The sequence below is a fragment of the Cebidichthys violaceus genome, unplaced genomic scaffold (genome assembly GCF_023349555.1).
Source record: "Cebidichthys violaceus isolate CVI_PGR_0920_01 unplaced genomic scaffold, fCebVio1.0.p SCAF_24, whole genome shotgun sequence".
NCBI classification, from domain to species: Eukaryota; Metazoa; Chordata; class Actinopteri; order Perciformes; family Stichaeidae; genus Cebidichthys; species Cebidichthys violaceus.
Genome location: NW_027176417.1, coordinates 2043020 through 2063515, shown reverse-complemented (window position 1 = coordinate 2063515; position 20496 = coordinate 2043020). Strand labels below are relative to the sequence as shown.

The window sequence follows — 20496 nt, the reverse complement described above, 5'->3', positions numbered from 1 at the left end:
TAGCAGAAAACTTATCAACGGGTTGATCAAAATAAAACGCGTTGTCGCCACCTAGTGGACATATAAAGCTAGTGCACTTTCTACTCAACCCCATTTTGTGGACACGGCCATGTTTTTATATGTTTTATTAATCAAATAATTAAAACGTGTGGAATAGAATTACCTTCTCATAGAGCTGATATTGCACTATTGTTTCTCACTGACATATGTTAACTGTGCCAGTGACTCATACAGTATAGAGACAGTTTCTGTCTGTGGGCCTCGTCTGTCCTTTTGTGAAGTAACGACACTTTGGAAGTCACAAAAATGTCAGTTCAAACCTGCTCAATACCTGTTTTGGGCTTCTCATTGTGTTCAGTAAACCTTTCCACATGAAGCACTGGATCATTGCAATTTCAGTCACTCACTCCAGCTCCAACAGTGGCTGCAGCATAACAGTAAACAGCAGAAAATACACATTATTTCCTCATATTCTGTTTTAAAGTTTTGGGTCTAAATAAACACAGAACCACAACCGACATGAATTAAACGCTGAAGTCGTCAAAGGTCACAAAGTCTGGGAGAAAGCGGAAACTTCAGAAGAGGCGTTTTCTGCCACAGGATGTTTTCCCGCATGAGAGGATGTGAGTCTCACTCGCTGCAGCACCGTGGGAGTGCTTCAATGTCACAATTGAATTGCACAATTTGCACATTGAGGATGTGATGCATTACCAGGTTTGACGATATCAGAGCAGCAGATCAGATTTCTCTTAATCGGCGTACAGTCAACGCGGCCCGCTGAAGGAGCTTGGAGATTGAGGTGATGAGAGAAAGCCTCGGGGCGAGTTCACAGTCTCAGGCGTAAAAGATCAAGATGAGAGCTTGCTGGGTGTTCACGATGCTCCTGAGCTGCAGGATATCTCACGCCACCAAGTCCCAGGACGTCTGCAAAGGTAAAGTGTGGACTTTATTGCAACACATACATTATGAGCACTCAGACGTAGCAAAGTAGTTTTGCAAGAAACACCTATAACAAGTAATTGCAAGAGACTTAACTGTACATGTGTGGTTACAGTGGGACTGCTCGAGTTCATCTGAGGTTTTCCCCCTCAGTAGTAGTGCAGTGACACATGAGTTGCTAAGTTGCAGTGGGAAAAAGTATTGTTGCAACTCTCTGGTTGACAGCTTTGGTTAGGTTTACGCACGTAAAATGTGGGAAGTTGAGTCTTAAGGAACACAAAGGTGTTCCTCTGTAGCTTGATATATATCCTCACTTATCGGCTGTTTATCTCCTCCTAAAATGAACCTTGTCGTCTCCTAATGGCTGAGTTTGTGGGGTGAGAGATCTTAATGTGAACCAGAGTCAACAGAGGAATCTCAAAAGAAAGTGTTGCCTCAACCGTAGGACCGTTGCTGTTTACACACAGAGCACATTCAGGTCGACACTATTCCGTGAAACAAACGGCACGAACAAAAAAAACCAAAAAAAAAAAAAAAAAACGCCGCTTCGGGAGTGGCACACTTGAGTCAGGCGGCTGACTCAAGTGTGCCACTCACATGATAAATATCAGTTTCTTTTTTGTGCGAAATGTGAGGCTGGTTAAAAGAGGTAAATGTAGAGATGTGCAGCTATTGAACAAATTCCATGCGGGGGTGGAGTGGCTGTGAAATGACGAGTATCAAAAGCTACATTTCAGTTGAATTACAGTAAAAAGCAAATAAATGAATCTTTGCAGCAATTGTAGCTGTAAGAAGCCATTTCCTTTTCAAAGGCATTTGGTTTTTGATGGGCAACTCCAGCTCTCTGCTTTGCACACTGTTTCTATTTCCTCAGCAATCAGAGATCTGACATTATACTGTGTGTGTGTGTGTGTGTGTGTGTGTGTGTAATCAGAAATCAGAATGTAATATTTCACCCCTAAATCCTTATCACACCTTTCTCTCTCCAGACCACATCAAAATCGTCTGTGTGCCCGCCGGAGACGTGTCCGTGCCCTGCCCGAAGTTGACCGGCCGAGACGTGACATTCGACCTTTACAAAGACAACAAAATGATTTACAACCACACGCGCAACCCTGAGAAGCAGCCACCAAACAGTACACCGAGACACAGCAGGGCCGACGTGGAACTGCGTGAAAACACGGACAATAAATCGTTCAGTTTCACGCTCACCGGGGTGAACGCCAGCAGCTATGGCATCTACGGGTGTGAGGGCACAGCCAAGTACCCTCCTCCCTTCATCAGAAGCACTCTGTGGACCCTGGTGCTTGTGGAAGGTAAGAATTCCTAAGAGGTTTTTAAAAAGGAGCACACCTCATAGCCCAGTGCACTGACTACTCCCTGATTGTTTCTTCCAGGACACCAATGCAAGAATGACTACAGAACACCTGAAAAAAGTGGAGAGAAAAAAGATGGATTCCTCTGGATTTGGATCGTGGGGCTCGTACTTCTTTGCATCTACAGCTTGATCATCACCATCATTGCCTGCATCATTTGGGTAAGACGTTCCTCACATATATTACACACAGATTTCCACTAACATGCTCTCGAAATTGTTCTGCAAGAGCTTTCTCACCTTCACAATCAAATTATTTTTGGGAAAATCGTTGTATTTCGGGTATTATTTAGTTCTTGGCCCAAAAATTGTTGGCATCAGCCGTTAAAAGATTCCACCTTTAAGCTGTTATTATGACATCTAAGATACAAATCAGGTCCCCAAAATCCCAGAAAAAAAAAAAAGAATAATCCTAAAGACGTGCTCTGCGTCCTCGACGATCCCTACAGCATCATTCGGACCCTTCAGACTGTATGTAATGCTGTCGTCCATCCTTCCTACAGGTCAAGTGGAGGAGTTCGGACTCCCAGAGTGACTACATGAACACCAAACCCAAAGCACACAAGGACCGCAAGAAGAATAGAGGGGTTCAAATCCCCATACCACGACACTTCTGATCACCCGTTTGCACAGCCAGCCCCGTTAGTTCAGATGCAAACACAGGGGTTTCCTAGCAGCAGCTCGCCCTGAACGACGTAATATTATGAGTGAAGTTTTGTTAAGTACCTTTTTTTTATTGTCAGTACTCGTTATGTGTCGACGCAGCGAAAGTAGCAGTTCTTCCTTTGGCAGTTGTGGTTTTATAAAACAATTAAAAAAAAGAATGTACCCAACTTCCTGTGTCGCTTACTGTTTAACACAGATCTTCAGCTGCAATCCTTCTTTGTGGTCGAAACACAAGGGGGTGTCTGAATGAGGGGATTTAACCACAATCAAAGCGTTTACTCGACGCTTGGTGGCGATATGTGAGTCACGATCGACCACAATATCAAAATGTAAAAAGTCGTTACAGGTCTCAAAATACACGGATCTCCTTCCACGCTTTTCTTTCGGAGAAGGCAGAGACATATCAGTGTGCTTTGCGAGAGTTGATGAGAACCAGATATACAACTAGGAGAGGCAAACAGCCTGCACCGTTTCCTGTCTTCCTCCCTCTGCTGTTTATCCGACGTCGTTCTTTCTGCAGATGTGGCTGCTTCAAAGAGTGAAGCTTTACCTTGCTCACCTTGCAGTTTACGTGCAGTTATTGCAAGCGCACACACCGCTTTTATTGGTTTCATTTTGCGGCTTGGTCTTACTCATCAACCTCCGCAAGATTAACACATTGTTTCTGTTAGCAAAAAAACAACAAAAGATCATTTTTCCATCCTGGATTAGGGAGCACACACCCAAAGAAAATTTCAGGTTCTCTTCATTTGTGTTCCTCAATTTATTCAGATTTATTTAAATACTTTAATTCCTTCTCAATTGTTTACAAGGCTTTAAATAGCGCAACGAAATCTGTGTGTTCATGACGATTTGCACAGGTCTGGCAGATGTACTCAACCAGATGTGGCTCTCGGCATCCATCCTCAAGATTCCCGTTGGACCCCTTTGGGTTGCGTGTCTGAGCTGAGGTGTTCTGGAAAGATCCGTCCCCTGAGGAAGTCCGTCCTCTTTTCCTCGGACTGCAGCTCCTGCTCCGTTACCTGGAGAACAGGATGAGGATCATGTAAAGCTCACCATCGCTGATGCACTCAACAGCTGTTTGCATTAGAAGCATTCTATTTAATGTCAGCGAGCTATTGTCAAGGACGACCACAATATTCAGAAATATATATTTTGAGGAAATGAAACACTCGTGTTTGAAAGGAACATGTGGCTGAAGGCAGCAACAAATTCAGAAATAAATGTAGAAATATTATTCTCACCAAGACAGGGTTGTATCCCAGGATCTTCAGATGGCGAATCTTCACAGCCAGAGGGCCGCGGGGATTGGACGTGCCGTAGCAGAAACCAGAGTGCGGTGTGCAAATTACTGCAATTCTAAGAGATCAAAACAAGGAGTTTTGTCGGCATTAAAAAGGTCAAAATTTGAATTTCGGTACAGGCATGAGAGTGACGGTTAGCTTAGAAGACAAAGAAATCTGATATGTGAAAAAATAGACAGAGCAGATTGTGGCTTTCCTTTAACCGAGTACTTCTGACTTCCTTTGACATACTTAACTACAGATCTTTACCGCATAAGATTAATGTAGTTCTCTTATGTTTATCCAACTTTAAAAAAATAGTTGAAATGGTGTGGGGTTTTTTTGTTGATAGAAGCTCACTATTTTGTTTTTGCAGTTTGCACGACTAACAGTCATGCAAACTGCATCTCTAGTTTTCTGTACATCTACAGAACCATTTGGTTGAATTTGCAGCAGCAGGCTCAATATTATTATCTATTTAGTTACAGCATTTGAAAACAAAACAATTTACAAAATCCAGACAAAAAAACATCAGTGTGCAATAATGAGAAAAGTAGAGTAGAAGGGATAACTATGGACACGTTAGAACACTCCTTTAATACATACGAAGAAGACATCAAAAATATAAATGTGCACAATAATTAGGACAGTAAATGCAAAGTTATATCTAATATATATATCCGATATTCTATTTGAGTTTCAGTTTATGATTCAGCTTTTTATAACACATCATTTTGAAGTTGTTTAAAACCTTGTTGCTCTGTAAAAGCGGCTGAAAGAAGAACCTCATTATCTGAAACTTTTAAATTCAAAATGGAATTTAAAGCTTCATCACCACCACTGTGGTGTTAAATACAACACAACGGTCCGGCTTAAAGAGCACTGTTTTAGGACATTTTACCGTCTTGGGTTGAAATGTGTTCACTTTGTTGCATGCAAAGCGGTGGAACCAGACATTGGATGGACGCAATCATGCGTCAATGTCAGAACAGAACGCCCAAACATCCTCTCCACCTGCTCTCACATCGTCAAAACTCCACCAAACATGACATAAGCACATTCAATCGTACAAAACAAAAATGCCACAGTAGCAGATTTGTTCAAAACCGAGTCTGGTGACGTCATCGACTGCACGCTGGCGTCTTACCTGTGACTGCTCTCTGCTGGAGGACGCTCGTCTCCTGCACCACTGCCGGCTTCAGTCACAGAGGTTTGGTTCGGCAGCGGTTTGGTTATCACAGCATCTGAGAGTCATTATAACACAGTTTCCAAAGTAGCTGAAATTATGTTCTGCAGCCATTTTCTTATAGTTAAAAAGCAAAATGCTATCTCCTATTTTCACTTGTGGCTTCTTATATGATGAATCAACATTAAAGCATTTCTGTGGAGAGACGGGCGAAAACTTAACAACTTCACTTCCTTCCTCCGATATTCTGTCTTTACCTATGAGGTAGAAGTTCTCCTCCACCACCATCTCCTGCAGCATCGAGTCCGCCTCGTCCCCCAACACACCCCGCAGGCCCTGCGAGAGCCACGGGTTGACCGGCGGACTGCTGGGGACGGGGTCTCCCAGGACAGATGGGGGGACCGTCACGGGCTGAGGGAGCGGAGGACGCTCAAGACCGAGGCACAAGTTCACCGTCTGAAACATCCTCTCCTGGTTGGGGAGAAACCTGGGCGCTGAGGAGAAATAGAAGAAGTTCAGAGGGATGAGTATAAGACGTCACAAGAAGACAGACTAGACAGTCCAGACTGTCCAATGTGAGTGAGTCCATTGTCTCACCTGTACTGTTAAACTTCTCCAGCGTACTGCTCTGCAGGAGTTGCTCCAGTGGTGCAGAGGGGAAGTGGCCCAGCAGACAAAGATGGTACACAGCCTTTAACAACTCAAACCCGGACATCTTGGACAGATAGGAGTCCAGAGCCCGACTCAGACTCTCCAGGAACCTGGAACAGCAAGATGAAAGCCACCACAGGAAACCAATAGTCATGTACGTTTTGCAACAACTACCGTTTCATAATATCACATGACTGGCTGGCGTATGAGTCAAATCTGACGGACGAAGACATGCGAGGGACCTACTGTTGTCTTTGGTGCTGCAGGTCATAGTTCAGAGAGGAGTACACCTTGAGGACACAGAGGAGGTCTTTAAGTGTCAGGGCGTCCGGATTGGCGATCACCTTCTTCGCGAATGCCTCCATTAAGGCGGCGGGACAGAAGGCGAGGTTCTCAAACACAGACAGGAAGAGGACCACCTGAACAAAGACGAGGAAACACGCATGAGTCACTTTTGTTTATAAAAATAGATTGTAAAGTACATTAGATGTTATTTTAAAAAAACATACTTATCGATAGCATTACGAATATTAAACAGATCACAAAAGAAGTTGCAGCACCTGTTTTTTGGTCCATATGTCTATTATAGAGGCGATGTATTCTGAAATGCTAGTGAGCAGATCGAAGTCTCTGTAGTGCAGCTCCCTACAGGACTGCAGGACTGTATACAATCTGTTGAAGGGGATTCCATGGAGGTTTTCTACCAGAGAGGACAGAGCAGGTTATGAAAACCATAAAACAGAAGTCTTTTTACGAGTATAATATTATATTCCAGGCTCTTTCAATTGAACATCTGCTCACAACTCTGCATTTAAATTAGACTATAATTCAACGATCTGATCTGGTGGAAAAAGGTTTCTACCTTTAATCGTCTTACTGCAGACATCCAGCAGCGGTTTGGAGTAGAAGCCCATCGTGGCCATAGTGGAGATCATGTACTGGGTGTTGGGAAGGCTGAACTGGTCCGTCATTGATAGAGCCTTTCCCTGAAGGAGGGCGTGGACAGAATGAGTGTCAACATAGAATGGATTCAGTCACAGTTAAAATAATAATTTTAGAATCACATGTACAAAACCAAGACTCATAAACAAACCTCGAGTTTCCGTTTGAGGTCCAGTGGGGCATCTTTCCCCAACAGACGCATCATGGTCTGAAGAGCCATAACATTCTTGATCCCGGGAAGACGGGCCTCAACTACCAACCTAGGACAAAGCCACAGTAAACGTCAATGTAAACGGATCTGAAAAAGAAGCGGTAAAAATCTATATAGTCATTTGGATGGTTATGTTGTCATGTAATGCATCTTTTGATAACCCTGACCTCATGCCCTCTTTAAGTGCTCCGACGTTGGCGTTGCCCTCCATATGTTCCAGACAGGAGGCCAAGATGGACAGGCCCTTCTCATCAAAGTCATTCAGATTCTCCTGTTAGTGGACAATGAAATGGATTTCGGATAAACACAAAACAAAAAGTAATTCCAATATGAAAACATGTTCGAGCATCTTTCTCTGCCTTACCTGACAGGTTCGGAGGAAAGTCTGGACCACACGGCTACCTTGGGGAACACCCAGTTTGACCATACCCAGGAGAGAATAAGCCAAGTCCTCATTGCGCATGTGCCCCACTCTCTTCATGGCCTTCTGCAGAAGCTTGTCGAATGCAGGATGCTCAAACATCAGCTGCAGCTCATAGCGCCGCTGCTCGTCGGACATCTTCTTAGTGGTGGACCACATGTGGGTCAGGCAGTTGCTGACCTGCCGAACTGTGGGCGAGTATTGAGAGGTGAGGTCCAGCACGTCTGATGGGGAGCCACAGTGCTGCAGGTGGTCCGAGAAAAGCAACCTCCTCTGTGTCTCATCAGATTGGATCTCAGCGGGGAGTGAAGAGAGATGCTCCTTCTCTTCCAAGTCCTGACTGTGAATCCCACCCTGGGAGTAAAACCTCACTGAACTGACAGGACTCCTATCCGGGCACGTCTGGCTTTGCCTTGTGCCCCAAATGTGTGCAAACTGCTGACTAGGGAAAGATCTGTCTTTGATGGATGTTGTCAACAAGAAACTGCGCTGTTGCGCTGGAGACCTGCGGCTGCAAAAGCGCAGGCCCCATCTCACGACCTCCTCTGTCACCCGGACAGACATTATTATAATTAATATAGACGATAAAGGGTGAAACACGACACAGGGACGTCCTTAATTTCAGCACTATAACGCTAACTCAATGGGCGTTAAGCTAATATTATCTGACTGTTGCCATTTTACACTCTCGGACACATAGGCAGTTAATTATGCAAATAGTTAGCACAAATAATTAAATAATATTACAACCTATGACTAAGCTGCCTACAAGGTCAAGAGACTGCCTTCCTCAAGTTATCAAAACACTGTTAGCATTTAGCTAGCCGCGTGACACCCCATAACTTATTGCTATAACTGTGGAAACATACAAATAACGCTCCCAAAATAACACGCGGCGCTTTGCTAGACTATTTAACGTTTGACATTAACAGTTCAACAAAGAGACACAGAGCTGCCTTACACTAAAAAGATGCATAGTCCACTCCCTGTTAGCTAGCATTCTCATGTGCTGCTGCTACGTGCTGTGTGCGACGCCATATTTAGTCCCCCTGTCAACTCGGTAGGCTACACCACGCACTCGTCAAAATAAAATAAATGTTTATTGGGAATTTAAGCAAATATATTCAAAGAACAATATTTATTACGGTTCATACAACTTTTGACAATTTCACATAACAGGTGTCACTGTTATCATAACTCGTCCTGATCTTTTTTGTTTTTGTGTTTGTTCCTACACGGACCCAAATAAGTACAGCAACCACGGTTTCCTAGCAACCGACGCCATCCTGGTAGAATGGCGAAATTTGTGCTTGCTGGTAAAGTCTGATTTTACTCGTTACGTGATATAATGTAACTGTATATACAAATATAATATTTCTGATTTAAATTTGAACCCGTACAGGTAAAAGTGACTGTCCGCATTACGCCAAAGCGGAACTATTAGCAGACAGTCTGCAGAGATCTCTTCCAAACTTCAGGATCCACAAGATCTCCATTCTCCCAAATGAGTGGCAGGTAATTGTCTTATTTATTTCTCTATTTTTACAAATCATTAGCATGTTTTTTTTATTTGTCACCTCGATGGGGCCTTTCACTGGTCTCTAATAGGAATGGCTGGAGGCCACCTGCAAAAGAAATGGCTGGAAACACAAGGAGTCCCCTCTGGTCTGGAGGGAACTGGTGGACCAAGGGGGGAAAGGGATGCTCTTAGGGGGCTTCAGTGACTTCCTAGAACATTGCCAGGTAGGCACACCTATTAGGTCTTCCTAACTAAAATCACTTCTAATCTTCCATACCTGCCAGTTTCTGTAATCATTGGTTGTGCAGGACTATTACAGCATCACATCAGACATGCCGACGGATTTAATGCTGACTATTGCGGCAGAGAATCTGGAAACCAAGATGAATCTTGTTGTAGAGGAGCAGCATCGTGTCAGTCTCATCAAACCCCTTCACATATGGATCAGTAGGTGGGTCAGACTGAAAAACCAAACCAAAGAAATATATCTGCATATAAATGTTTTATTTTCCCGTACTTTCCCAGTGCTCTCAACCCAACCTGCCACTTCCTGATCCCCAATCTGCTCTCTGCTGAGGTGTTCCCCCATGTTTCCGCAATCAGCCTCCACCTACTGGACCTGGAGGGGACCGAGGAGGGATTGCAGGGGCTGAGGATGGAGACGGAGGACCTGGCACTCCCTCTGCTCCATCAAGTATTAGGCTATTTTTTTTTTTTTTTAAGGATACCTTTCGTCGTCACCATAGAAGGAAAATAAAGCCAATCTAACTTTATACATCCACAGGTGACTATTCACACAGATCTGGAACAGGCCTTCCAGGACGCGGATGTCATTCTACTGCTGCATGAGTCTGATGACAGCGATGAGGAGGGAAAGAGGAAGAAAAAGGAAATCTCAGACAGGTACAGAGAGTACGGACGACTGATGGACACGAGGGCCAACAAGGAGGTGACGGTCGTTGTGTGTGCCGACTCATTCGCCAACCTGAGATGCTCACTTCTTCTGGACAATGCACGCTCCATTGACAGCAGCCAATTTGTCACCATGTCAACTCAGCTGGAGAATGAAGCCAAGGCCATCATTGCGAAGAAGCTGAAAGTGAGGACATCAGGTAGTAAAGTGTCTCTCCATATATATATATATATATATATTCACATTGCATTTTAGCCACTTTACATGAAGGATCAATGATCTCTTCTTCTGCTATAGATGTTAGAAATGTCATCGTGTGGGGAAACATCACTGGTCGTTTCTACATCGACCTGCAGTGGGCGAAGGTTTTCAACTATGACGGGGCAATCAAAGGACCAGCTTTCTTCTCCCAACCAGCTCAAAAGATTCTCCATGACAGGTTTGTTACAATACATCTTAGTGCGCTTTAAACAGATTAATGGCTTATCTAATTTTATTGCCTTCACTTTATTGGTTAACTCTACTGCTAAACAAACACACAAAAGGTCTAATATCAAATTACAAAACTCCTGACCAATCCGTTCCTGACTTCAGTCTGTGCAAACAACATCCTGTGTTATGCCAACAAGCCCACAACCTCCTCCCCTCTTCCAGGAAATGGCTGGAGACAGACTTTCAAGACTCGGTGCGTCGTCAGCGTACAGCTGTGGCTTCAAAGTCCCGCCGAGCGGCTGCCATGTCGGCCGCCAACGGGATCCTCGCTGTCCTAAAGGCCTGGAATGGCATTTGTAGTCCAGATGAGGTCTTCTCTATGGGTGTGCTCTGCCCAGGTGAAGACACAACACCACCCCTGACGTTGATCTTGGGCTGATGGAGCTGGTGATGAACTGCGATTGTCTTTGGCTACTTGTAGGCGACTGCAATCTCCCAGATGGCGTGGTCCTCTCACTCCCAGTAACGTTCACGGACGGTAAATGGTCCCTGCTGTCCGACGCGACTGTTGGAGACGAGTTGAAGGAGAGACTTCAGCTCTCTGCGAGTGAACTAAAGCAGGTACGTCAAGTTAAGACGTAGCACAACGCACGTGTTCATAGCTGCAGTCTGTCGTTACCGTTGAAACATTAAATGTACACGTTTAAAAGGTACTAACAGGTGTTTTTCTTTCCCAGGAAAAAGAACTGGGATCAGACATGTTGCAGGATTGATATAAAGAAGACTAAAATCATTTGCATATTAACAGACTAAAAGTTGATTATAATGATCAAAGGAAATAATCCAGATACATCTCAATGCCACATCTCAAGTTTGTTTCAGTTTGTTCTTTTATTCTCTTACTTTCACATGTGGTGTCGCACTTTTATTTGACCAGTTTAATGACAGTAAATCTTTTCCGCTTTGTGAAACTCGTCCATAGCCGTTATGTTTATAGATGTAAAAGATCAAACTGAGTACTTTATGGAAAAAGGAGAAATTAGAAAATATATTCCTTTTTTTTTTCTTCTTTTAAATTGTACAGTTCAGTGTATTTGTTATAGTTCCATAAGCGATACTTAAAGCATAAAACACACTACTACCATACACAAACTAGTCTGTTAATATCCCTCTCTCCATCTGATCTTATCACTTTCCACCCATTTCCATCTCCAGTCCTGAAAAAACATCTCGTCTTCCCCTCGTTGGTAGTGAAATATTAAACAAACTGAATTTAATGGGCTCTTTTAACCTGAAACATTCAAATTGATTTTTTCTTCTTCTCACAAATTGTGCAGTACTTTGTCAGTTGACAAGGAGAACTTGAACAGAGTGCTGATTTTACATGCAGAATATATTTTTTTTTTTAGCATTTCTACACTATACACAAGGAGGCGTTGACTGAAAAAAAAAAAAAAAAAAAAAGAAAGGTTAGTACAAATACAGTGCACTACGACAAGTCGGGAAATGGACACATGTTCTGCAATGTTATATTCAATTTGTACAACCCACCCCTGAGATCCGGATGCTGAGTGGTTCACAAAAGCAGTCGAGCATAGTGCCAGGTTTCTTTTTGTCATGTCCAAAGTTTCCCCCAGCAGGTACATAATACGTCATTAAACTATTACGTCCTTCCAGAAACAGAAACAAAATCTGCTCCAGTAAAAGTAACACCTCAAGTATCGATTATGGTAAATACGTGCGTGATCCATGCATGGACTTGTCGTGGCACAAAGAAGGTTATTTGGTAAATATACATATCCCAGTGATGACTATACAAGCAACAAATAGGTAGAGAGGGGCCCATCAAACAAGAAGCGCGCGTCTTTCAACAGAGTTGTAGATAAAGAATAAATTCCACTACATATGGGCGTATGACGTTAAATTATATCCGCAAATAATATAAATGAGGCGTCAATCACATAGAGGAACTTCAGGGACATTATCTTGTTACATCAAAGTCACTTGTGTGTGTGTGTGTGGGTAAAGATCTACTACCTGTCAACATCCAACAATGTCAAAGATTAAGTTTCCATTTGCAGGCAACAAGTGAAAGACCACTAATGACTGAATGTTTCTGTCAAAACTGGAACCTTGGAGACGTTTGGAGCTACGGACAAAGTGAAGGACGATACTATTGTCTGACTAAGTCGAACTCTGGGAATTACACAACTACATTTTAAACCTGGACGGACGTTCATGTCAGAATTAAAATTATCATACAAACATTATGGGCAACTGAGGGGGATTCAATTTGGTTTTAAACTCCCCCCCTCAACATAACAATAAAGTTTCATCGACTGACTGTTAAATTAAATAATTTATAGCATATATTAATAGTTATATAACCCAACATTTCAACTCTTCATAACACCATCGAGATAAACATCTGAACGGAAACAAGGTGGAAGCGTTGAAAATAAAGGCATCATTATTCTCACGTGAGACTGAACATGGACCGGTTTTTAAACTACGCCGTAAGAAATTTGCCTAATAATTTATCAAGCAAAACCATATAGAAAATACTTTGCAACCGCTGACAGTAATGTAACTCTGTAACTGTTAACCCAAGCCAGCTCTCATTGAACAAATAAAAACTCTATGAAAGCAGAACGCACCAAGTAATCTCAACCATGTGCCAAACAATCACTGACCGGCTGCTTTAAACGCCAAACTCGTTGATAAATGTTTTGTATATAGCAGTATGTGTGGATATGATGGAGGTCTAACGTACAAATAAAAACACAAGAGTTGGGGCCAGGAGGAGATAACGGGGAAGCTATGACTGTGGTTGATGCTGAGGGGACGGTGGCGTCTCTGGAGCTCCCGAGGCTCCTCCCACCGCCCGTCGGTCAGAGACCAGGTCCAGCCCCTCGTCAAACTGCTCCAGTTCGCTTTGGTCCAGGAGCTCAAAGTCCTCTTCCTCGGTGGGAACTAGCGTGTCGTCGGGCATCTCCTCGCCGGTGCCGCTTCCTGTCGTGATCGCCTCGTCCGGGTCCTCGTCCGCTCCTTGTGTAGTGTTAGCAGTGTTAGCAGTGGTGTCAGTGGGCGGGGTGGAGGTCTCCAGAGCGCCCGGTGGGGTTTCAGTGGGAAGGAACTCGGCCAGGGAGGGGTCCTCGCTGGCTGAGTTGGAGCGCAGCAGGGCCGACAGAGTGTTCTGCACCACAGTGGAGATGGCCGTGCTCACTATCTCCTCGCTCAAGGCCTCCAAGGACTGCTGTGGTCCCTGGGTTCCTGCAGTTTCCTTCTCCTCCGCCTCCCGCGCCCCCGCTTCCCCCGCCACGGGCAACACGCCCTCCCCCCCCCCCGGTGGTCGTCCGTGTCCGTTGAAGTGCGTGTTCACAAAGTGGAGCGGAGACGCTAGGTGCTGGATAAGGAGGCTGGCGGGGCTCAGCGGTTCCTTCTCCGATTGAGCACCGGTCTGGGCTGCGTCACCCTGGCCGGGGCCTCGCAGGGGGAAGTGGAGCAGGTTGCGCTCGATGGATGGGAACTCCTCAACCGAGGGGAACTCGGGGAGATCCCGCATGTAGGACTCCTCCGGGTCGCTGTGTAAACTCTGCTGGTCCAGGTCTGCAGGGGAGATGACACAGCAAAAGAAACCGAGTCAAGCATCCAAGCCAGATATCATTTACAGATCAAGACGTTTCTTGAAGTGCGACGTCGATATGAGCGATCATTTACCTTCAGAGAAGTCGGTGAGTTGCGGAGTGGTGGCTCTGGACACCGAGAACCCTCCACTCTCTAAGATGGACGCCTCTTCATCCGACAACTCTGAGTCTGTGATGGCCATCGCCAGAGCGGTGGTCTTCACATCCACCTGAGCAACGGAACCACAGCGTTATGTCACAAACGGATCATCGTCCTTCTCACCTTTTTCCATAATCGCACTTATTGGAGACTTGGGGTCAAAAGCTAAACAAAAATACATACAAACATAACGTCTATGTGGCAGTGTATTGATTATTGTGTCTCCATACCGTCGGGGCGAACAGGGACAGCTCCTCCTCACTCTCACTCTCGGTTTCTGCTCTCGGCTCGTCCCCCTCCTCTACCTCCTTCTTCACCTCTGTTATAACACGCGCACAAGCACACACACACACACACGCACACACACACACACACACATTTAAAATGCATGTGAATAAGTGACTACAACAACAGATTCAAAGACCGAATGGCACACATATATGTAACAACAATGAGGTTGGATATCAGTAAGAGAGACAAGAAAGATGATCTACATGGATTCAGGCTCCTTATGTTACGCTTCCTCCTCGCACGGTCGACTCCCGTATTAATACACGAGCGTCTATCCGCAGCTTTGTTAATTTGACGTGACGCACACGGGTCGGGCCTAGCATCTGTAGCCCGAAGGTGTCCCAGTAGCACTCACTTCTCTTGTCGTGCTTGCGGTGCTCGGTTTCTCCCTTCATGCTGTAGTCCAGTTTCATCAGGATGGGCTCCAGGCCCGTGTACATCCTCTGGATCAGTTCGTGGTACACCACCAGCGGCCACAACAGCACGCTCAGGACTGAACGGGGGAAAAATAAACAGTGACAACTTTACACTAAATTTCTTTTATACGAGTATGAAAGCAAGAAAATGCACACTGAGTGCAACATCAGCATTACTTATTATCACACACCCTCCGTTTGTCAGGACAAGCACACATTCCCATGTACATTCACGGCTTAGTACAACTGTTTATTTATGCCAATTGGGAAAGAGGTGACTCACCAATAATATAGGAGATCATGATTCCTGGTACGTAATGCCCAACCCCGGCAAGTACAAAACAGCCACTGCACATCATCACACAGAACTGGGAAACAAGAGCAAGTAAGACAAATAAGACACCTTCAAGCTGCACAGGGCATGCTTCCTGTAATTGTGTGTCAATGGGCAGAGTCACAGCGCTGTACCTTGCCGTGGTTCTGTCGTTTGTACTGCAGCGTCTCCTGCAGGTACAGGCGGTAGGTCAGGTAGCTTTCAGCCAGGTGGTGGCTGAGCTCAGGAATACTGAGCAGATGCTGCTCCACACTCATCGTGTCACTGTGTGCATACAGGAATAGAGAACATTTGTAAAAGGACAAATATCTGTACATTAAGTGCTTCAGGCTGTACTGAAATGCTCGCAAAGAGGTAAAGTGAGATTCCTCGAGAATGTCGTTAACGAAGACAAACACCAATAGAACAGTCTAAACTCGACTGGTAGCTTACAATTAGTTCTGATGATATGGTGTGACATGTGACAGAAATGTCCTAAACATAAAGACAGACTTCACACTGTCTGTATTTAAGCTATGCTCTTATTTTGAATTGGTTCAGGAAATGAAAGCACAGAGGCGTCTGTTCATCATGTACACACTACATACCGTTGTTCAGGGGGAGCCTCTGCATGTTGAACTGCAGCAGGAGCAAAACACACAGCGACAATTAGGTCATTTGTTTCTTTCATGTGATGTTTTAACATAAGGAAATGACAGTGAACATATTGGGGGGGCAAAAAACACAGCAGGAAAAATACTTCCTCCACACTGACAAAAATCATAGCAGGCTTCTCCATCCAGTGAAGGTACTGTGTTCCACAAACTGGCTCAGCAACAGGGAGCAATTGCTTGGGTAAAGAGTGACAAAGCCTCAGGGCCATATTAAAATCACATTAGCGGCTTACTGGTAATGATGGGCAACTTGTGCTTCCATCTCTCCAGCAGCATCAGTCCCAGCAGGGACACACTCAACAGGAACAGAGGCCGCAGGGAGGTGGATGACAGGAGCCTGTGTGGAGATGCAGAAAACAACAGCACACAAACGTATTAATAAAATAAACTAATGTCCTGAAACTCACTTACATGTTAAACTTCATAAATACATCTGCATGGCACCTCTGTTGTCTGTAACTGACAGTTGGTTAACGAGGCCTGGGGCCACTAAACTGTCTACGTTAGCATCATGCTAAAGACGTGGGATTAGCTAATTTATCCTCGCGGACGTTAGCCAGCTAGCTAATGGTGTTCAATGCAACCTCATGGAGCTGTCAGACAGGTGTGAAGAGCGGGATTAAAACACGGTTTCGGTTACCAGAATAATGTGTTGAGTGTCAAGGCGACAGTGATGCTGTACAACGGCCTTTCCCAGACCAGCAGCCTCTGCAGCCACAGCAGCATGGACTCGTACTGCGAGAGAAAACCCTGAAGACGCTCCCGCAGAAGGACGAGCTCCGGGTTCACGTCCCCGCAGACCCGCTCCGAAGACCCCGCAGGGAACAGAGACTCCAGGCCAACCGAAGAGGAGGTAACCGAGGGGCATCTTCTGGCCTCCTCTTCGCTCGCCATGTTTCCCCCACTTTGTTATGTTGTTTTGGAGATCACGGGGTATATGGTGAAACCACCATCAAGTGGGACAAACTGACAAATACTAAGCATCCGGTTGTGAGTTTCAGAATAAAATAAAATCGCCTTTGCCAACAAGTTAACAAAGTACCACCACGAAGATGATGAATATGAGTCACATTTGGTCAATGAAAATATACGTGTTTGATTAATTTAAAGGTGTCTTACAAAACATCCAATATAATGATTTGCAATGATTTCATTACATTAAATATATTTTATCAGGTACGTTTTTTTTACTTTGAAGGCAATATTAATTTCCGGCCTTATTGTTGATTAGTTCCGGCAACTTGATGTCCTAACGCACAGATGGGCGGACGGATCACAAGGCCCGTCACGGATGAGAAAAAAAAATGTATATATAGTCACGTGTTTCCTTGTTATTAATGCACAAGTGCACCACCGTGTGGTCAGAAATATGGCAGCATGCATGTAATATTGCATAAAGACCCACTTGAGACCTGCAAAGGCTCTCCCCAACACGTGCAGCCTCCTATTACTAATGTTACGACCACTTCCAGTACTGCAACTGCTATTACTGATCATTTATAACATATTTATTTTAGGACTATAGCTTGTGTATTTAATTGTTGTTATTTTGAGAATTAGTGCACTTCTGCCATAGTCCACATACTGCATTGATCCAGGAAATACCACACACCTGCAAGTTTTGATACAAATGTTTAATACAGAAATATACAGTGTTGATCAATTTGATCAAATGCAGCCGATATAGACATTGTGCTGGAGACCTATAGAGATTCATTACAGCATCAAGGTCAGCTCACTGAGTTATTGTTTCTTGAACACAGCACATAGATCAAGACATCTTAATGTCAAGTTCCTTCCTCTTGTGATCTCTCATTTCAAGTTGATTTCTGAAAGACAGAAGCAAAAAGCTATGATCATTCTACTCAGCAACTATTATGAGTATCCTAAAAAATACTTGAGAGGCATACCTGGCTGTGTACAGGACTCAAGCGTACACAGGTAGTAAAGGAGGGAAGGGGACCTTCTGTCCTCTGGTGCTAAGACATAAGGGCATCAATACCTGCAGGGGTTAAGACCATGGCCTGCAGCAGGTCAGACAGAGAGATGATGCCCTTCACCACGTCAGCCCTGTCCACCAGGACCAGCCGATGGACCTGGTGGAAGGAGGGAAAAGATAATGATTTCTAAATACCTTTTGATGTCATGACAAATATTTGAGATTCTCGTTTCCTGCCTCAGCGTTGACCAGCCGGTCTATGATGGTTTCCAAGGTTTCATCAGGGTAGCACTTGATTACTCCCTCGACAAAACACGAGCGCCTGCGAACGACCTCCTGCATCGGCATGTCCAGATTGTTGTAACTCTTCTGGGCTGCTAGATTCTGCCATGGAGCAAACACGGAAAAAAACCTCAGCAAGGACGATCAACTTGTCGTACGGTGTACTTTGAGATTACTAATAGAGCCTTAGCTCCACAAAAACTGGGCAAGACACAGTACTTACAATCACATCAAATCTTGAGTAGAGGGACACCACTTTGCCTGAGAAAAACAAATTATTGGATGCAGTAGGATACCCATAAATACAGCTCTATAATGTAAAACATATTCTTAAGAGCACACCTTGTTCATCCACCACGGGTAGTGCAGACACCCGCCTTTCCACAAAAATGGCGAGGGCATCATAAAGCGTTGCCGTTTGCTGAACAGTGGCGATGTTCCTGAAAGTTCCGATCCCGAGCTCCTGGATCTGCCGTCCCATGAACGCAGGCTTGGGAACTTTTTTTTCCTGAAAAGAAAAAACAACAACCCCCCAGACCACACCGCAGCAGAAGAATGTTAATGCGTCCAGACATAAACAAAGAAATACAAAATCAGGTAGGTAGTTCCCAATGCTGAACATCTTTGTTGCTCACAAATATGTGGAGGAACTTGAGGATTCTTTTGTGGGTGAGAATGTGCAAGACGTTTCCTGACTTCGGATCCATGACCGGCAGCCTGTGGATCTTATACTTAAGTAAGAAATAGATGGCATCAAAGAGGCTAAGAGGAAAGAGGAGAGGAGACACTTTACTGCTAGCAGACTGAAATGTAAATTGAGTTTTCGTAGATTACATCTGAGAATGTTACCTGGCCTCTGGAGGAATACTAATGAGGATGTGATTGGAACACTGCAGGTAGACGTCTAGACAGAAGAAGACAGAGAGCTCTCATGCTAACTCACAGAGGTGCTGAGATGTTAACGCTCATCAGTGCTGGTTATTTACTTTGAAATGAATCACCTCTCCATGTCTCGATCTTGTGTCTCTCCAGCTCGTACATTTGAACCTTCAGAGGGAAACCCAAATGATAGGAGTCAAGTCAAACCCTTTAAAACCTGTAAAGAGTTTCACACTGTGTTGCTGTATCTGTGACATATGAGTTATAATAAAAAGATTATAATAATGTCTGACATATGATGTCCATACTCTCTTAAAAAGATGAGCTATCAGAGTTTAAATGTTAAATGTAGTGTAGTCCTTCTCACCATAGGGGACCTGTAATAGTAATGGAGGATGTTGATGAAATCTGTAATAGTCAGCATACCTGTGAAAGCAAATGATTTATGTTCCCATTATTACAATTCACAGTGACTAATGCTTCACTATGACCATTCCATCAATCCCTCGTCTTACCCACAAATCTCTGCAACTTGCTGTCCCATAACGGCGCCGCCCTCAAGCCATTTGCCACCAGTGCAAAAAACGCCTTTTTCACCTTTGGAAGTCATAATTTCACACAGTCAGTGAGGATTTACAAGCAAAAAAAAAAATGCACAAGTTGCATTTCTTACTTGTAGTTTGGTATCAAATATGACCAGTTTACAGCTGGTTGGAATGGCATCATAGCAGCTGTGACTTTTCATGAAATTCATGTAGACTGTGGCATCAGCCTCTGTGAGGAATCACATCACGTTATATATATATATATATATATATATATATATAGATATCTATATATGTATATATATGGACACATGCATTCACACGCCTACAAGCATGTGTTCACGCTCACATGTGCGCTAGTGATTGCAGTCGTACCTTGTTTCTTCATTTCCTGCCTCTTATCTGGGAGTGACACCTACAACAGAGCAAGTGAAACAACATTCTCCACATGACATTGTCAGAATGGTTTGAAATCCACAAGGCTGCTCATTCCACTAATATTTTTGAAAAACACTTTTCTTCTCAACCCCAAAGCAACATTTCACCTGTGAGGGAGGCTCCATGATTTCTGTTGTGTGTCCATGAAAAAGTGGGATTTCAGAAGCAGCAGACGCAAAGTGCTGGTGGCTGCGCTGGGTTTGTTTACCCTTTCCTCCAAAAAGCCGTCGGGTCTATATTAGGAGAGGCATGTGTCAGGCCAGAGGCGCAGGGGAGGGGTGGGAGAGAGAACATGGAACCAGATCAGGGGGAGGGACACTCAAGGTTCTGCCAGAACTAGACATCTGCTCCCCCTTCCCTTTAAAACGCATGTATTACCGTCACGGATCACATAA

The 20496-nt window shown here is 44.3% G+C and overlaps 5 protein-coding genes across 6 annotated transcripts; 2 read left to right on the top strand and 3 right to left on the bottom strand.

Moving 5' to 3' along the window:
- Positions 1–629: 629 nt before the first annotated feature.
- On the top strand, positions 630–3147 carry si:dkey-1h24.6 (T-cell-specific surface glycoprotein CD28). Its single transcript, XM_068719492.1, has 4 exons — positions 630–932; positions 1929–2255; positions 2337–2476; positions 2818–3147. Exons 1-4 carry the CDS (start codon positions 854–856, stop codon positions 2929–2931), a joined length of 660 nt encoding a protein of 219 aa, XP_068575593.1. The 5' UTR covers positions 630–853; the 3' UTR covers positions 2932–3147.
- A 560-nt stretch (positions 3148–3707) lies between these two features.
- Positions 3708–8691, bottom strand: fastkd2 (FAST kinase domains 2). The gene is made up of 11 exons (XM_068719850.1): positions 7618–8691; positions 7421–7524; positions 7194–7302; positions 6963–7086; positions 6661–6800; positions 6347–6519; positions 6047–6210; positions 5707–5943; positions 5411–5507; positions 4225–4339; positions 3708–4002 (listed from the first exon to the last, which is right to left on the bottom strand). The coding sequence occupies exons 1-11, from the start codon at positions 8236–8238 to the stop codon at positions 3886–3888; spliced, it is 2001 nt and encodes a 666-aa protein (XP_068575951.1). The 5' UTR covers positions 8239–8691; the 3' UTR covers positions 3708–3885.
- Positions 8692–9310: 619 nt separating this feature from the next.
- Positions 9311–11390, top strand: mdh1b (malate dehydrogenase 1B, NAD (soluble)). Its single transcript, XM_068719604.1, has 8 exons — positions 9311–9417; positions 9502–9644; positions 9719–9887; positions 9978–10305; positions 10404–10545; positions 10761–10936; positions 11020–11159; positions 11276–11390. The coding sequence occupies exons 1-8, from the start codon at positions 9376–9378 to the stop codon at positions 11309–11311; spliced, it is 1176 nt and encodes a 391-aa protein (XP_068575705.1). The 5' UTR covers positions 9311–9375; the 3' UTR covers positions 11312–11390.
- Positions 11391–11405: 15 nt separating this feature from the next.
- On the bottom strand, positions 11406–16959 carry retreg2 (reticulophagy regulator family member 2). The gene is made up of 9 exons (XM_068719603.1): positions 16659–16959; positions 16252–16355; positions 15953–15983; positions 15500–15629; positions 15315–15399; positions 14971–15108; positions 14555–14643; positions 14259–14394; positions 11406–14147 (listed from the first exon to the last, which is right to left on the bottom strand). The coding sequence occupies exons 1-9, from the start codon at positions 16910–16912 to the stop codon at positions 13357–13359; spliced, it is 1758 nt and encodes a 585-aa protein (XP_068575704.1). The 5' UTR covers positions 16913–16959; the 3' UTR covers positions 11406–13356.
- A 678-nt stretch (positions 16960–17637) lies between these two features.
- On the bottom strand, positions 17638–20304 carry prkag3a (protein kinase, AMP-activated, gamma 3a non-catalytic subunit). Of its 2 annotated transcripts, none has more exons than XM_068719702.1 (13): positions 20209–20304; positions 20039–20078; positions 19792–19892; positions 19634–19715; positions 19486–19544; positions 19226–19286; positions 19089–19143; positions 18875–19001; positions 18582–18747; positions 18463–18500; positions 18195–18341; positions 17929–18114; positions 17638–17847 (listed from the first exon to the last, which is right to left on the bottom strand). In XM_068719702.1, exons 1-12 carry the CDS (start codon positions 20224–20226, stop codon positions 17998–18000), a joined length of 1011 nt encoding a protein of 336 aa, XP_068575803.1. In that variant the 5' UTR covers positions 20227–20304; the 3' UTR covers positions 17638–17847; positions 17929–17997. The 2 variants fall into 2 exon arrangements, with proteins under 2 accessions (XP_068575803.1, XP_068575804.1); XM_068719703.1 differs by having other exon boundaries at positions 19241–19286.
- Between the last annotated feature and the right edge of the window lie 192 nt (positions 20305–20496).

Excerpts from the sequence above, each read along its gene's own strand:
- mdh1b (XM_068719604.1), top strand. The coding sequence starts at position 9,376 with ATGCTCTTAGGGGGCTTCAGTGACTTCCTAGAACATTGCCAG. Across the intron at positions 10,306-10,403 it reads GCTGAAAGTGAGGACATCAG|ATGTTAGAAATGTCATCGTG; the intron begins GTAGTAAAGTGT and ends CTTCTGCTATAG. Across the intron at positions 10,546-10,760 it reads CAAAAGATTCTCCATGACAG|GAAATGGCTGGAGACAGACT; the intron begins GTTTGTTACAAT and ends CCCCTCTTCCAG.
- retreg2 (XM_068719603.1), bottom strand. The coding sequence starts at position 16,912 with ATGGCGAGCGAAGAGGAGGCCAGAAGATGCCCCTCGGTTACCTCCTCT. Across the intron at positions 14,644-14,970 it reads CCGCAAGCACGACAAGAGAA|AGGTGAAGAAGGAGGTAGAG; the intron begins GTGAGTGCTACT and ends GTGTTATAACAG. Across the intron at positions 14,395-14,554 it reads TGTCCCTGTTCGCCCCGACG|GTGGATGTGAAGACCACCGC; the intron begins GTATGGAGACAC and ends TCCGTTGCTCAG.
- si:dkey-1h24.6 (XM_068719492.1), top strand. The coding sequence starts at position 854 with ATGAGAGCTTGCTGGGTGTTCACGATGCTCCTGAGCTGCAGGATATCT. Across the intron at positions 2,256-2,336 it reads GACCCTGGTGCTTGTGGAAG|GACACCAATGCAAGAATGAC; the intron begins GTAAGAATTCCT and ends TGTTTCTTCCAG. Across the intron at positions 2,477-2,817 it reads TCATTGCCTGCATCATTTGG|GTCAAGTGGAGGAGTTCGGA; the intron begins GTAAGACGTTCC and ends TCCTTCCTACAG.
- prkag3a (XM_068719702.1), bottom strand. Across the intron at positions 19,716-19,791 it reads TATTTGATACCAAACTACAA|GTGAAAAAGGCGTTTTTTGC; the intron begins GTAAGAAATGCA and ends TGACTTCCAAAG. Across the intron at positions 18,342-18,462 it reads ACTCAAGATTTGATGTGATT|AATCTAGCAGCCCAGAAGAG; the intron begins GTAAGTACTGTG and ends GCTCCATGGCAG.
- fastkd2 (XM_068719850.1), bottom strand. The coding sequence starts at position 8,238 with ATGTCTGTCCGGGTGACAGAGGAGGTCGTGAGATGGGGCCTGCGCTTT. Across the intron at positions 7,525-7,617 it reads CTTTCCTCCGAACCTGTCAG|GAGAATCTGAATGACTTTGA; the intron begins GTAAGGCAGAGA and ends GTCCACTAACAG. Across the intron at positions 5,508-5,706 it reads GGAGAACTTCTACCTCATAG|ATGCTGTGATAACCAAACCG; the intron begins GTAAAGACAGAA and ends AATGACTCTCAG.